The sequence below is a fragment of the Apus apus genome, chromosome 3 (assembly GCF_020740795.1).
Source record: "Apus apus isolate bApuApu2 chromosome 3, bApuApu2.pri.cur, whole genome shotgun sequence".
Classification (NCBI taxonomy): Eukaryota; Metazoa; Chordata; class Aves; order Apodiformes; family Apodidae; genus Apus; species Apus apus.
In genome coordinates, this window is record NC_067284.1 from 104936617 (window position 1) to 104953585 (window position 16969).

At 40.2% G+C, this 16969-nt stretch overlaps 1 protein-coding gene across 1 annotated transcript in view; it reads right to left on the reverse strand.

The window, feature by feature from the left end:
* Positions 1-16969, reverse strand: part of ELP3 (elongator acetyltransferase complex subunit 3) — a 96052-nt gene that overhangs the window by 50934 nt on the left and 28149 nt on the right. Inside the window, exons 8-9 of the mRNA XM_051613570.1 lie at positions 12883-13044; positions 9430-9556 (exon numbers count right to left, since the gene is read on the reverse strand). Coding sequence (XP_051469530.1) covers positions 9430-9556; positions 12883-13044 — 289 coding nt within the window. The remainder of the gene's footprint in view (positions 1-9429; positions 9557-12882; positions 13045-16969) is intronic.

The following is a 16969-nucleotide window of genomic DNA, read 5'->3' on the forward strand; positions in this document are numbered from 1 at the left end:
GATGGGGCAAAAGATTTCTAAAACAAGTGGTCTTTAAGGTCCCTTCCAACCCAAACCATTCTATGATCCAAATTTCCAGATCTCCTGAGAACACCTATAAAACACTCCGGAATCCAGGGAGAAAAGACCAATGTCTAGTTAATTATTTTATCTTTCCTGATTATTGACAGCACGTAATAAAATCATTTCAGTTCCTGATACACTCCAGCTGCCAAAGTCACCATATAGTATATATGATTATGGAAACTACTAAGCCAAGAAAACAGTGGCATAAACACCATAAATCCGCCATAAGAGGGTCAGTTTTGCAACAATGACCAGCATCTATTTTTAGCCCTTCTGCCTGCAAATTTTTCCAATACCAGTAGATATTAATGTGCAGAAAAACAGCACATCAGAGATCATGGCACGGTAACGCACAGTAGGTGAAACAGAAAAAGTTTGTTTTGTATTAATTTTGCATACTTATTTTGCCAGTCTTTAAATTCCTTAAGGAAGATGCTCAAAATACTGAAGAAGTTTATCAGCAGCACATCACTGCAGATCTTGGTATGTCTTATTAAACTATCACAATAGAGCAGATAAACAAAAAATACATAGTTTTGGTTGCTACTTAATGGCCTACTCTATACGCTTACTTTAGGATGTTCTATAAGGCCTCATACACAGACCTTGAATGTCAAATAAGAAAAGTGGACTTGCCTGCTAACATTCAGAGTGAACAGTGTAAAGGATCTTTCAACTCACCTTGCAAGGTACAGGAAGCTGTCATTCCTCCTCCCTTCCCCAATAGCCTCAAAAACCCCAACTCCAAATGCCAAAGAGAACTTTTCCTCAAGTGTCTAACACAAAGGAATCCTCACAATCTTCAGCTTCAGTAAGTCATCACATCAAACCCAGAAAAGAAATGCTCTTGGGGTGCAAAGCAACCGCTATGGTGGTAACAAATTAACTGACAGGAGAACTTAGTACACAGACATGAAATTGTCTTCAGTGAATTATTTACCAAGACTATGCACCTCAGTGTCATAAATACCCTAATTCTGTATGTGGTGCAGGAAAGTGCTACTGCCAGACAAGGAGGAAACGTGCCCACCTCCCACCTCATCCCTCCACAGTCTCTTTTTAGTCCTGAACTGTCAGGATCTACAGGTTGCCCCCTGTCTAACACTCTGCTGGATAGTGGCTCTCTTCAAGTTTACACAGAACTTAATGCAAGGAGATTTGAGTCTACAACAGTCCCCGGCACTGCTACAATACAACTCAATAAGAAGAGACATTTAACATTTGGAAGAGGCTTTGAGCCTCCATAGCATGACCTTGGAGGGTGGTTTTGACTCCTGAACACCGCACCTATCCAAACACCAAGACAAATCTCTCCAGATTGTGCTCACTGCACCGAGCAGTCCCATCTGCTTCGTCTCGCAGGTGCTCCAAGTGAGTCTCCATTTATTACGCAGTTTTGGAGAAACCCATGAGAATATCTCTATCAATTTGCTGTGAAGTTTCACCTTCACTTTAACCAAGCACAGAACTCCAGTCTTTATGTTTCTGGAAGGGTCAGCTTTCCCCCGGGGCTAAGTACAGGAAATACAGCATTTTTCATTGTCGTAAGTACACAAGTTTTGCAGCACAATCTCTGTAAAGCACGGCTTCTACCCTAAAAAATATTGAAGCCCAGCTATATTTTAAGGCCAACTATAATATTTTTTATAATTTAAATCTCCTTCATCAGACCTCTCCTCTCCATAAGGAGCATCAGTACAACCATGTGCTCTCTCCCACCCCGTGCAGCCCTGAAAAAACTTTGTCTCGTTTATGTTCACAGCAAAACCATTACGCTTTTTAAATTAAAAACTAAACAAAAGAACCCCAACAACAACCAACAAACAATTAATTTGGCCATCATGGTTTATCCACCCTGAAGGCAAGCATTCAGTTGCTGCTGCTGATTTGTGCTTAAATATATATTTTACTGAATGATGCTCTGTTTGTCTAAATGCCTGGCAAATCTGCATTCTCCATCCAAGACACATCCCTTTATTCCTGCCTTCCTTTCCATTTGGCTTTATGTTCCCAGCCATACGCTTCAGCAGCAAGGGGCCTTAGTGAAAGAGCCCCAGAAAACAATTGAATGATGGAGAAAAAAAACACCACTTGAAAAGAGCCTATGCAACCTAGAGTTGTCTGAGGGCTGGTAAGTGCAGCAATGATCTCTTAGTTCAGGTAGAAAAATGGTTTCAGAAGCTTTTTCTGAATGGGAAGTCATTTTAGAGGTAGTGAGTGTAAGTATCCTAACTTTTATGGCTGGCATGCTGGAGGAAAATGTGTGTGTGGACAAAATACTAATTCAGAAAGACCAAGGAAGCAATCCAATATCCATAATAATTGTAGTTTTTCCACACAGCCTTGGGATGTATAATGTTCATACTAACGGTATAGCAATATGTACTGTTTCTATGCAGTATACAAAACGTAGCAAAGATCAGGCTGCTACTGACAGGCCCATCCTTTGCATTTTCTGGTTTAAATTGTGACACCCTGTCCACATAATGCATAGATCCCCAAATGATGCGGAAGATAAGGGACCAGTTTTACCTGTACTACTGAATTCATTCAGCTATTCTGCTCCTGCACGTTGTCACACCAAGGGCTGAAGCTTTAACTTCTATTTCTTTCCTATATGCTGTATACATATCCAGAGAGAAGTCTGACCTGCTTTGTAGGAAACATACCCAGAGCCACAGCAAACACACCCAGCGAGCAAATAGAAGTTATTTCCACACAGACACTGTGGGGGGAGAGAAACTTTGTTCACACAATTTGACCATCTGGAGAAACGGGCACACACTGGGGCTTTATCTAGATATTTTATGCACATAAATATGAGTGCAATTATCTGTGAAAATAGTTTCTAAAAATAGCCTGCTCCTTACTACAATGATTCTCATTAACATAAAAATTACCACGGCATTGGCCATATTTCATGAAACTGTTTCTAAAGTAAAGAGCTTTTTATCTCTAACATTTACTAGGACTCCAACAGAAGCTCTAGTAACTGAAGGACTGATCATTAAATGCTGCCTAATCTGTTTCTGTCAATGTGCCCATGAAAAAGAAGACAAGAAATTTTCAGAGGTAATGCTGGCTACCTGCCAATAATAGTGTTTCAATGAGATGTTTAGTATGAATTGAAAGGAAACTCATTTACCCCACTAAACATTTCAAAGCTGTATTTAAAGACACAGATAATTGTCTTCCCAAAAGAGTAAAAAAAAATCAATGTAGATCAACAGTTTAACTGACTTTTATCACAGTTATTAAAAGCTCCTGATAGAGGTGCAATATATTATTTTAATTATAAGTTTCACCTCCTTGATAAAAATGAGTGCCCTCAGGAAAACTATCTCCTTATTTACAGCTCAAGGCAATACAACAGTATTTAAAGTTTTACAACAACATCAAATACACTGCAACCACTGCATTACTCAACCATTATTTTTCTTTCTCATGTTCAACACACCCAAGGAGGCTGTAGCCCTCTGCATAGACAATCACTTGGATCACAGATCTGGATTAGGCTTTTCATTAAAATGAGTCTATTTCTGGGAAATGCTTATTTTGCAGCTCCTTCAGAAAAGAAACCCAGCCTGATACAAATGTAAAAAAAGGAATTTTCACCAGACTAAAATCATTCAATTATTGCATTTTATTTACAGAATACAAGAATGGCTCTGCTGAATTGAACCAAAAATCTCTTCAGTGTGATACTGTTCTCCAGTACTGGCCATTAAATGGTCCTGCTTATGCTTTTACCTTCATCATTTTATTTATATGAGACTGTAGATGGACAGGGGTAAGCCACAGGACCTCCTCCTCAACCTCCTCAAGGAAAAAGAGTTCATCAGCAACTGAAGATCTACCCGATGTTTCTGGGCAGCATCCAACAGCTGCCACATGCCTTCAAAGCTGAAAGCTTCTGTCAGCAACCTTCTATACACCTCCTGGCACTTCCCACATTTGGAATTTCTAACCTTTTAGCTCTCCTCCCTGTTCCCTTTCCTTCTTTTCTGCTCCACAGATTCATTTCATCTATGAAGGGTCTTTAAAGTTGTTTGAAATGGGCTCACAGCCATCCTTCTTGGAAGACCAAGAGGAACAGCAACAGCAAATCACGCTTAGGCAAAGACCATAAAAACAAAACAAAGGCAAATGTAGCAGTATCTTCTCCATTAATAGATGTTACTAGCTTAGTAATTTATTCTAGACCAGATACAGTTTGCTGATTACACTATTGCCACTCAGTGGCTCTGCGGAAACAGAACGAGCGGTTAGTAACAGCATCTTGGGAATTCTTTAGCCTCCTAAAGTTTTTGCTTAAATCCAAAGTTCTGCTTGGTAGCCCTGTTGGCAAGTGTGATTCATTAATCCTCCCAACCATTTACCCCTAGAGTCACCTCATCTCTCTCATGCTATAACAGCAAAGCTGAGTGTTTATCGCATTCCACAGAATGAGGTGTCTGCTCTGGCAACAATTCCATTATTCCCGCTGAGTCCTTGATTTATTCTAGCTATTATTCTAATTATTTTCTTCGACCACCTGCTACGTAAGGCACTGCAAATCAGTCCTATCTGTTATGCTTGCATTTGCCAACAATAAGTGGCAGAGTTTGTGTGTGTGCATGGACACTACCTGGGACAGCCACACAGGTGGTGGGAGGAAGCAGAGCATGTTCCCTCCCTGCAGCGTTTTCCCATATGCAGAGTGGGGTGGAAAGGCCTGAAGTTGAAAGGAAATCCTCTGAGGCTATAAAAAGAATCAATAATAAGGGAAGAAAAGAGGCATAATGGGGGAAGGAGTGGAGAAGCACAACGTAACTGGGACACAGGACTAGTACATACACTCTTTAAAAACAGTAACTGTAATAATCTGGAGAACAAAGGCAGGTAAAAAGCCAGTCAACTGTCACTTACTGTTAAAAAGAAAATATACATATAACGGAAGATATAATATTATGCACTCCTATCCATAAAATTTTTGAATAATTATTAATAAACTCTCCATGAAAACAGTTGCTCTACACAGACAACTTTAAAAACCTAGATATGATTGCAAAAGTAACTTATGGGCATCCTAGCTGCTGGGTGGAAGTAGCTGGAAACACTTTGAAATCAATAGGTCGTAAGGGACAGAAGCAATGTTTCTCTTGAAATCGTAATTACCTGTTCAATTTGAAGAAGCACCCAGTATTTTTAGCACGCAGTCAGCACAATCAGCAACTTATTATCTTCCCTTGAGAAGCCCCTGTATTTAATATATCAACTGGTAATGAAGGCAAGGTGCTTAGAGCTCCTTCTAAAGTCATCTGGTTCCTTTTTGTCCTACCCTTCCCTGGTACAAAAAGCAGCGTGGCTAGAAAGGAGGTTAGTGTCACAACAGATAGCTTATTTATATGTGGTGCTGTATCAATATTATTTCACACTGGTAAATATTTAGACACTTCTAATACATAAAAATAATGTGAGAGCAAAGAGAGGAACCAAGAAGAGAGCATCTGTTGTGCTCTTGCAACAGTACTAAGCTGTTCATGAGCAGCAGTAGTGGTATTAAATATTTATGTGGTATTCTCCTAGTTCAGAAAAAACATATTATCTTCCTGCAAGATACCACTGACTTTCTGGGAGAAAGACAGCTGCAGCTTATCAACAATCCTCACAGATTTTTGACCTTGTAGTAGTTCAACGTAAGTTCAGAAAATAACTCAAAGCCATGATATAAAATTTTAAGGTGGGAAATAGAGAATGTACTGCCTTTCTGAATCCCTGGGAAAAAAAGGAATTACTGTCTCATTAATATTTCTATTACGTTCACCAGTGCAGGGTTCTGGAAATAAAATAAAATAAAAAAAAAAAGAGGGTTGTTTTTACCCCCTATTCTCCCATATTTAAGATGAAGGACCTTTTAAAAAGAAAATATAAAGCATTTCAGATAGGATGAGAAAGGCAGAGGACAAAAAAGAAGAGGATAGCTGTGTCTTGTTTACCATTCTGTCTTGCAACATGTCACAGTGATCCACAACCTCTCTACTCTCATCCCCTGCAGCTCCATTTTCTGAAACACACGGTGATCATTTAGCTGGTCATCAACTTTGCAGCTGACACTTCCACACCAGTCTGTTTTGGTGTGCTGTCTGGTCCCAGACTGCATGGGAACCCTCTCTCACACAAGCAGGTTTCTTTATTCATTCTTGCCTCCCACACTTCCTTCTCTTTAAAACAACACAGGTGTAATTTCTTTTTTTAATATTAGAATCACCAAATTGTTCTGGTTTGAAAAGAGCTTTAAGATCAAGTCCAACCATTAACCCAACACTAATAAGGCCACGAGTAAACCATGTCCCTCAACAACACATCTACGTGGCTTTGAAATCCCTCCAGGGATGGGGACTCCACCACCGCCTGGGCAGCCTGGGCCAGGGTCTGACAACCCTTTCCAGGAAGAAATTGTTCCAAATATCCAATCTAAACCTCCCCTGGCACAACTTGAAGCTGTTTCTTCTCATCCCATCACCTGTTCCTTGGGAGAAGAGACCAACCCCGCCCTGGCTCCAGCCTCCTTTCAGGCAGCTGTAGAGAGCAAGAAGGTTTCCCCTCAGCCTCCTTTTCTCCAGGCTGAACACCCCCAATTCCCTCAGCTGCTCCTCATCACACTTGTGCTCCAGACCCTTCCCCAGCTCCGCTGCCCTTCTCTGGACACGCTCCAGCCTCTCAATGTCCTTCTGCTGGTGAGGGGCCCAAAACTGACCCCAGGATTCAATATGCGGCCTCACCAGTGCCCAGCACAGGGGATGATCCCTGCCTTTGTCCTGCTGGTCACACTAGTGCTAGACATAAGCCAGGATGCTGGTGGCCTTCTTCACCACCTGGGCACACACTGGCTCATGTTCAGCTGCTGTTGACCAACATCCCCGGGTTCTTTTCCACCAGGCACTTTGCAGCTGCTCTTCCTCAAGCCTGGAGCTTTGCCTGGGGTTGCTGTGATCCAAGGGCAGGACCCAGCACTTGGCTTTGTTGAACCTCATACAATTGGCCTCAGCCCATTGATCCAGTCTGTAACACACACTGACATGATCTATCACCTCTTCCCCACCAGCCCACCTCTCCAACTCCCATTTTTCTTTCTCACTCTGCAGCAGTTGCATTACTTCTGAGGGCTTCATTCTCCACACTGATTACTCATCCTCCAGTTCCTCATTTGTATGTTCACTGGCATCAAATCTTAATTTGATCTTTAAGTCCTGCTTCAAATTTCTGAACTCATTAACAGCGCTGTCACAAGCTGGTCTTCACCCCATCACCCTCTATATTCTTGAATTCCTCCTCTTAAGCTATCACTTGGTTTTATTATTTCCCTGCTTAGCATTTCTCTTTCCTGGCCCTCCAACCAGTCGTTGTGCCACTTGCAGTCTTCCAACAAGAAAATCTGATCTTATCCTAACCTTTGCTTTTCTAAACTGAAAAATTAATTAATTGTCTTTGCACTTCTTTCTCATTCACTCTCACTTCTTCCATCCTTCCCCATCATAATGTGCAAACTCCTTCATTGTCATGTCCCAGAGCTGGCCCACCATCAATATTGGTTTTCCCAGCTCCTAAAGCCAAGAGACTTCTCTGGCAGAAAAAGTCTAAACCAGCTGATCTCTGCTTTGTTTTCTCCTTCTCTTGCTTGTCTATGCTCAGCTATTTTCCCAGATTTCTTTTAATCCTTCCTCTCACAATTCCAGCCTTTTCACTTATATTTTTGAATCCTCTTCCTGAAAACTTTGCCTTCTGCCTCTTCCATTTCTGCAAAAACTGTCATTAATAAATGGACAAAATACAGCATTACACTTCCCCCAACCATCAGGCGAGCCTGCTGGCCTGCAGAAACTGGTTGCAGTTTAGCATCACTTGAAGTTACACCTTTTAAAAGGCTTCCTAAATGTCCTGCAATGAAACAGGAGCAAAGCCAGATCCGACAGTGGATAAGCCTTAGCCATTTATCATGAATAAGCAGCAAAGAATAACAACACTAAATGCTTTCTATGGAAGCTTGTAATTCTGCCTTAAATAATTCCTCCCTCTTCAGTTTTACGTGTTGCAAATACCATAGATTACCGTCCCCTCTTTGCTGGGTCTTATGCAAGGTTAGCTCTTTAAATCTTTTAGTCAGTATTGCTGTTCTTCCACCATAAATTCTCTCCAGCCTAGTATTACTTCAGTAATGACAGGCCCATAAAGAACCCAGAACTACAGCCGCAACTTTATGAGATACTGAGCAAGGGACTCTGCTTTTGCAGTATCCTACATAACAAGTAATTCCACGAAAACACAGCTCATGTGATGTCCACTCTCTATCTCCTTCAGCACTGTAAGAAAATAACCCAGGAGCAAAAGAGTGTGGGACAGGAATTCTGAGTTAACTTTCAGCTCTGTCACTGACTTCACCTCTAGTTTTATGCACACCAGTTTGCCCCAGTCTCTCTCACTTTGTTACATGAACATAATATTCACCAAGTACTATAACATGTTTAAGAAGAGCTCAAGAAATTCCACACAAAGTGCCTTACAAAAAGTACTGACCAGTTTTTAGAACCTCCTCTCTGTACTAGTACAGCTGCATTTTCACTTGCTTCTTTATAGACGTGCCTGTTTGCAGCTTACCAAGATAAACCACTGCTTTCTGCCTATGCTTCTAATCAATATATTCCATTGCCCTGATAGCTTTTTCGTGCCAGAAAGCACCTACTCTAACCTTGCACAGAAACATAACTGTGATTCCTCTATGATAACTGGAAAAGCACTATTTTAAAAAAACAACCAATTTTGCCTTACAAAAAATGAAGGAACGAGAAAGAATATATCACACTACCAGGTGAAGTGGTTAATTGCCTACACTATTTACCAATTGCTCTTTTCTCATTTCAGTTTCTCTAGAAATAATTTTGTATTTTCTTCCATATCACTGATAAAGATACTGGATAGCACTGAACCAGGAACTGAGATGCTGTGTAATACACCTATACACTCTACTTTTCAATGAATTACCTTCGAAATAGTATGCTTTTAACTTTGAATAGTGTACTACTCTAAATCCAAGGAAAGAAAACCACCTTGGAAAAAAGTAAGAGCCCTAGTTAATATTGGAAGAGCTATATTCCACAGAGACCCGAGTGACTCAGTCTTTCATGAGGCAAGGACATAATTTTCTGGATGAAATAGTTCAACAAATCTTTCTCATCCTCCACCTTCAAAAATGTATTTTAAATTATTTGTCCTTAAACAATTCTGGCCAGCATCGTAGCCAATAGCTGACCTAAGAGAGAGGCAGCATTAGATGGAAAAGCTGGAACAAACCAGAAACTCCCGGTTATTTTAAGCCATACTCACAACAAACTGGTCCATGTCTCTTTCAAGCCCCATGTTTGGTAGATCAGGCATCATGTGGGCCACCACTTTGAACCCAGCATCCTTGGCTAAGTGAAAAGACTCACACACAGCCTTCACAGTGTGGCCTCTGGGAAGAGAGGAAAGAGATTCAGGATCACACAGAAAAAGATGTATTTTGATATACTTAATTGAGATTATTCTCTAGGAAGTCAAAAGGGTTGAGTTTTATTATCAGTTTATCACCACTCAAAGTCTTGTTGCTAATAAAGTAAACAACACCAGAGGCTAAAAGTAGTCCAGTTTGCTGCTTTTATAGCAGGTGAACCACACCAAGGCTCCAGCTATTCAAATCATAGCCTAAGAAAAGCTGCCGAAATTCAATTTGTAAAGCAATGACATAAGTTGATGCCATAGCACAAGCCAGCACACACTGCACTGAAGACTGTGTATAATCAAAATGAAGCACAACCAGAAACAAAAGCAACAGAAGAGGAAAAGGAGAAAAAGGCTGGGGGCTAAGTCAAACCACCTAGCTAGAAAATGATCCTGCAACATGCTTGCCAAACACTCCAGTACTCCTTTTAGAGAAACACAAACTCTTCTCAGCTTCTGAGATGTGCCAAACCCACAAAACATAGCCTGGACTGGGATTCTTGAAGGATTTAATGTTCTTCTCCACTGACATCAAATCAAACTAACTCAGGTTTGCTCTGCAGATGATTGGAGAGAGTAGAAGCACAAATATGTCAAGAAAAAAGGTTGAATCTCACATAACTCATTAGTCTCAAGCAAAATCCTCTCTCCTTCCATCTCCACGGCTCAGGAGCCTTCTTCTGCAATAGCAATCTTTATAACTACAAACAGCTCCTAGGTCTCCATCATATGTGACCAGTCTTCCTACAAAGTCCTTGCCTCCACTCTACCCCAGCCAGGAGAGCCCTTCCACTACTGACTGGCATTTCTGGACATTTCTACCCTCTCAGCATCTGCCACCTTCTTTCCTCTCCAAATCCTGTGTTCTTCCTATCACGCTTTCACACCAGTTCACCCTGTTTTTTTGAGATTTGTTCCCAACAGATTAGCTCAGCAGTTGATTCCTCTTCTCCTCAACAGTCCTTTAGATGAAAAATTAATGCCATCTGGGCAACTCTACAAATGCATGCCTCCTACTAAGACCTAACATTAACCAAACCAAATAGCTTCTTCCCTTTTTTAAAGACCTCCTCCTTCCTCTCTATTGGAAGAGTCTGCCTCTGTTAAACCTCTATATGTATTTTTATTACTCTCATTTTATTTATGATTTTTTTTCAGAAGTATTACAGTGTATTTCTAAGATTGTTCAAGGACAGTATTACTCAAGACCTTGAGTAGCCTGAGGGGAATAATGGAGACTTGCTTCATAAATAAAAATTATTTTCTTATTAGAAGTGGAATTTGAGCTGCATCAATAACTTCATTATTTGACGCCTAGATCTGTTCTTGAATATTTTTTCTGCCTCACAGCCACCAAAAGCACTCAAAAACCTCACTAATGACTTATGGAACATAATAGAAAGTAATTTCCAAACAGTTAGCCTAATTGGTTGTAATCTGACATTTTGCTACAAGCAAAATATTAAAAGTTTAAAGCCAAAACACTTCCCCCACAAAGTAGAAGAACAGAAGCAAAATGAGGTCATTTCAAAAGAAACAGAAACTCAAATCACCCTTCTCTCAAAGTATATTCCAATTCATTGTTCTGAGAAGCTGGAAGGAGATATTTGAGTGAACAGCCTGCGTTTGCTCTGCTCTGAGACAGCCTGCAGCAAAGCCTTTTAGGAATTCTGCAAGCAGCTTTGAGAAGTGTCAAAAACCTTTACAAATATAATTCTATACACAATTGCTTTTGAGTGAAATCAAGTCAGTCATATACTATTTCATTCTTCTTCTGATTCATCAGCTGGAAAGCAAGGGTTCATTAGCAAACATACAAGCCCAAAGTGATGTACAGTATTGAATGATTTATGGTACCAGCCCTCATGTGACAGACAAAACTGGAGGAACACTTGAAGATGACTGAAGTGATAGCTAAGTGGGGTTTCACTGTTCCACCTCAGGACAGGAGACTTCAAAAATATTTCAGGTAAAAAAATATTTTAAAAGCTGAAGAGAAATTAACTGTTACATTTATAATTTGTGTCAGAATTAACTGTAAATGAATCCATCTAGGCTAAGACTGAGATCTAGGTACATTCCTTACTACGGATCTTTTCCTTTGGAAAGCTCTGACATCTAGAGGAGGAAAATATGATCTATAAATATTATCTTTTAACTCTTGGACTAAATAAATGGCTTGTTCTGTCTACTGAGACCTGGAGCCCGACCACTTCATAGCAATGACATCCTGCACTTCCATGCACCAGCAATACTGCAGCTAAACCTGCAGGAGAAACTCATTTTGAATTCTTTCTTTAAGTCTCGATAAGAAAATGTCCAACATTTTCAGTTTTGCACTACTGCCTTTAAAGTTTAACAAAAACGTGCTTTGCTTATTGAACCATAATCTCTCTGTCGTTACTTATGATCACAGTTATTAAACATCTTTGGTAGGTGACTGGAATATGCAGTAAGAATGACAGCGAGCTGACCAAGTGTCAGAAGTTAAAAAACAACAGAAAAATAACTTATTTCAAATTCTGAATGGAATTATGGGACTTGTAATAAATAAAAAACGAGATTAGCTTACTTGTGGGTAAGGAGTGGGGAGAACCATATATCATGCACTCTCCTACATAGGACAACTGTTCTTTGCACCATAGGTCCCACATGAAAAGGAATAAATCCCAGGCCTCTTGCAAATATATTTTGCAATCCCTAGAGACACTGTATGCCTAGGATCACTGTACTTAATCTACCAAGAGGTGTTGTTTCTGCCTATGTTTTATCCTCTGTACTTGCCAGTGTCATCTCTCTTCTCCAATACTCAGCAGAAAAAGGTATCTGGTGTAAATAACACACTGTTTGCTGGTAAAGTTGCTCCAATAGATTATACTGCATTGTATGTGCTCAAGCCTACAGATTATGAATTAGGTAGGACAAGAACTATGAGCTCTCTCTGGGCACATGTTCTACTCCATAAAACCACATTTATTTATGAAGCAAATTATAAATAAAAAAAAGAGATGTACAATACAAGAAAAGAATATGAGTTTAAAATAACACAACACAAATAACTCAGTTTTCTCAAGCCATGGTCTACATAATATCACAAAGAAATCCATGAAGCCACTGCAGTTTATTAGCTTTCCTTAACAGACATATAGCTGCAGAAGCAAGGAAATGAGCTCAATGTTTCAACAGTCAATGTTAAGAGGGTGTTTAAGCAAACCGGATCAAGACATGCTACTCAAGAACATTCCAGAGAGCACCCAGTGAGTAGCCATGCTCAGCTTTGCACTGAAGCTTTCTTCTCACCTGTTGGTGTCCCTGGCCACGTCTTCGTACACGCTCTGCACTCCGATCTCCAGCCTTGTGCAGCCGTAGGATAACATGTCACTTAGATGCCGCTTCAGGCAGTAATCTGGTCTGGTCTCTATTGTTATCCCAATGCATTTTGTCAGGCTTCGTTCCGAGTACCTGCCAAAAAAACCCAACCCATCCTTTACTAAAATTGTGAAGCTGTCACAAGTTACTTCAGGAGAGTTTCCAACATCTTCCAGGTGAGAGTTTCTATGTCTCTACCAGAATTAAAATCCAGGTTAAAAACCTCAAATACGCCAGCAGCAAGGGAACCCTCCTCCTTAGTACAACACATGGATGAAACAATACACAAATCACACACTAATACAAGCCTGAGGTTTGCTTTGTACAAAAGGGAACTGGGCTGTGTCAGCCTCGCAGGACTTTTTTAAACAGGACTTGTTAGGAAGATGCTCCCAGACTGGAGCGGGCCTTCAGTACTCATCATCTGGAAACCAGGTCTGGGCAAAAGGGAAAGGCAGAGTAGGCAATGAGAACCGGGTTCAGTTTTGGGGGCAAACCACAGGGAGTCTGAGCACTTGCTCCCACTTGGGCACTGATGATAACACAGGACCTCATGTTAGGGAAAGTTTGGTATAGTCAGTACACTTTTGTTTGATTCCCACAGTATAAAGATAAACTGGAGGGACTGGAACAAGATCCAGCCACTTTCTCACAAGGAAATGTACAAGACTGTCTACGAAGCGTTCTGCAAATCACCTCCCTTTGTGAGCAAGTGGCCTGCTCTCAACTTCATTGAAGTCTAATGCTGAAGCAAAATTAATGGTTAACCTTTTCCCCCCTCCTCTCCCATTTATCACTGGACATCTAACAGAGACTAATTATAACAGCTAATAGAGAAATCCTCTACTGATGACAAACGGTAAATTACTGGACTACAAGAGACTAAAACAAAAGAAAAAAGGAATCCAAAGGAGTCTTAAACCGAAGTTCACAAAAGGAAACCATCAATCAACACCATCTCCAACACCACCAGCAAAGATAATATTCCTTTCCATAAAGGAATCATTAAAGTTGACCATCTTTCCTGCAGAATATGGTGGTTGTGTAACAGGACTGCAGCACAGGAGAAAAGATTTACAGCAGGAAGAAGGTAACAATTTCTTTGGAAATCATTTGAAACTGCTGAGAATCTGGACAATTCCCAAACCAGGACGTAGGCAGGATTAACAATCACTATTTGAGAGGAGTATCCGTCTCTTTAATAGTCCCAAATGATGATGATCTCAGTATTAATACTAAATGTTGCTGAAAAGAGGACACCTTGAGTAAGAGGGAGATGTTACGCTGACACCTGAAAGAGTATTGCACACCAAAATCACAAGGATGACTAACTTCAGCTCTTTTTTAGGTGTTCTATAAAGATCCATAATTCGATTTCCAGCTTCTGGTAGCTGAAAACTCCTGAATCACAATAAAGCTCCAGAACCCACCTGAGACGGTAATGGAGGTCCAATTTGACCAAAAAAACCCCAACAAACACGAAAGAACAAAAACACCCTACCACCCTCACCCCATCTCCCAGAAAAAAAACAAACAAAAATCCACACCCAAACCAGCAATAACCAGAAGTGTGCTCAAACTCACATGCAAAAATATTAACTCCCTTCAAACTGCTAAAGCCTAAGATCTATAAGGACCAAGTTATTTGAGGGGTTGATAATGGTTGTCAAAATAATCATCTTAAAAAAAAACAACAGCAAAACAACAACAACAACAAACCCATAACAAAAAACCCCCCAAAACCATGCAAAACATTTCAGAGTTTGTGGCTCACTAATCTGACAGACTGACAGAACAGTTGTTTATTACATCAGGGAAAACACTGATGTGTGATTCATTAACATCAGACTGAAAAAATGCTTATTTTTAAAGACATGATTTGCAAGCATTAAAGAGAGACGTTTTAGCTCGGTGGGGATTTAAAAAAAGTTACCAGAGAACTCTCCCCTCATGCCAGAGGGTACATGCTCATATTAAGCACCTGCAATCATGGCTAGAAATACAGACGAGAGAAAAAAATAATTATATCTTCCTCCCAGGCAAATTTACGGCCAAGATTTAAAATGCTGAATACAACAAACACCAACAGACCCTTAACTATAACAGCTACTAAGGGCACCAACGGGATTTCAGGAGGGTGTAACAGCCGGTAAAATTGTCTTGACCAACTCAATGCCGGAAAGAGAAGAGTGTCTTAATGATAACCAGAAATGCAAAACAAAGATGAACACAAAACAGATAAAGCAACAAATATGGTATTTCCAAGAAAAGCCATGAGCTTCTTCAAACCACCACAGGCATTTTCAATTTAAGCCACAAGTCCTCCAGCTCTCCCCAGTAGTCCCAAAGACTGGTAGTGAGTAAACAGAGCACAGTCTCATACTCTGTTTTGTTAACGTAAAAGCTTGAATCGTGTGGTCTGCATTTAATGAAGACTCCAGAATCCTTTTAACTACTTTGAAAAGAGAAAGAAGTGTCTGACAGCCAACCTTCCATGGAAGGCGATTCTGGCAATACATCTCCATCATTTCCTGAATAAAGAAAGACAAATTTGACTTTTCTTCTCTGCTTTCTCAAGTTTCAAACTTTAAACACTCATTTGGATATTCAACGTTTTTCCTACCGGCAAAGTGAGCAACTCTTGTTTCCTTTGAAACCTAATACTAAAACTAAGGACAGGCACAAATGGTAAGATTCTAAGTTAAGAAGTCAAACACAGAGCACCAGAAGTGGACATGAATTAAAAGCTTTACCAGATTTACATAATCTGTCATTTTAAGGAAGGAGTTGTTGAATAGTACCCATAAAAGCTGTACCAAGGATTATTATGCAGCACAAAGCTGCATTACACAACTGATTTTTTTTTTTTTTTTTTTTAAATAAATCTGCCTTTAGCACTTAGTTTCAACATTTTTCCATGTTCGAAAAGCATCTTCTTTGCTGACCAGGCCAATGGTTATTACAAAAAAACAAAACAAAACAAAAAAAGAGTTCAGAGACCTGCAAAAAGCAGGAAATACTATATAAAAGTTTATCTACTAAATACTGGATTTACAACAGACACTGATTATTTTTTTTATTAAATAAAATTGGTAAGTTCTCTTATTTAAAAGCATAGTCAGGCTCTGAGACAGATACTTACCAAGAAGAGAAAAAGACAAAGTGATGTATGCTTAAGAGCAACACCTTTTTTAGTGGGGAAAACTTTTGGTTTGTTTGGGGTTGTTTTGTTTGATTGGTTTTTTACTTTTTAAGTATATATTTGAAATTTGAATCTGATTTCCAGAGCTCAAGTCACAGATTTTTTTAATGATTACACAGTTATTTATGTAACAATTCCTAGTAGATTTGCTATTTCAAGACTGACTTTGCTAATCTACTTTCAGCGTCCCAGTTTCATTGTAACTGCCCACTGGACACATGGATGTTCTCCCTCACTTCAGCAGGGTTTTGCCTTTGCAACTCCATGCTGTATCCTCCCATCACCTTCCCAAGCATGGAAGCAGCTTCCACAAAGACATGCTTCATAATGTTCCGAGGGACTCAGGTGAGGCTTACCAGCCTGTAGGTCTCCTTCTCCTCCTCTTGAAGACAGACACAACACTTCCAGTCTCTGGGGACCTTCCAGTTGTCATGACCTCTCTGAGAGAAGATGGAGCTGGCTCACTCACCCATCCCCTTGCACAGACTTGCAAGTGCCTGATTTGCTGGTGGTGCACAATCTCACCCCAAACCACCACCTAGCAAGATCAAGCAAATAAAGACCGAGGCAAAGAAACACTGTATACCTCAGCCTTTTCCTGTGTTCTTCAACACAGAGTTGCCTGCCTCCACCAGGAGCAGACACACATTTTCTTTTGTCTTTATTTACTGACAATGTTCATACGGAAGTCCTTCTTGTTACTCTGTAATCCCTTGGATTACTCCAGCTAAACTTTCCTCTTGTGCTCTCTGCCTGCCTGCATCCCTCCTGGGCATCCCATACCTCCTTTCACCTTATGCACAAACTCCTTTTTTC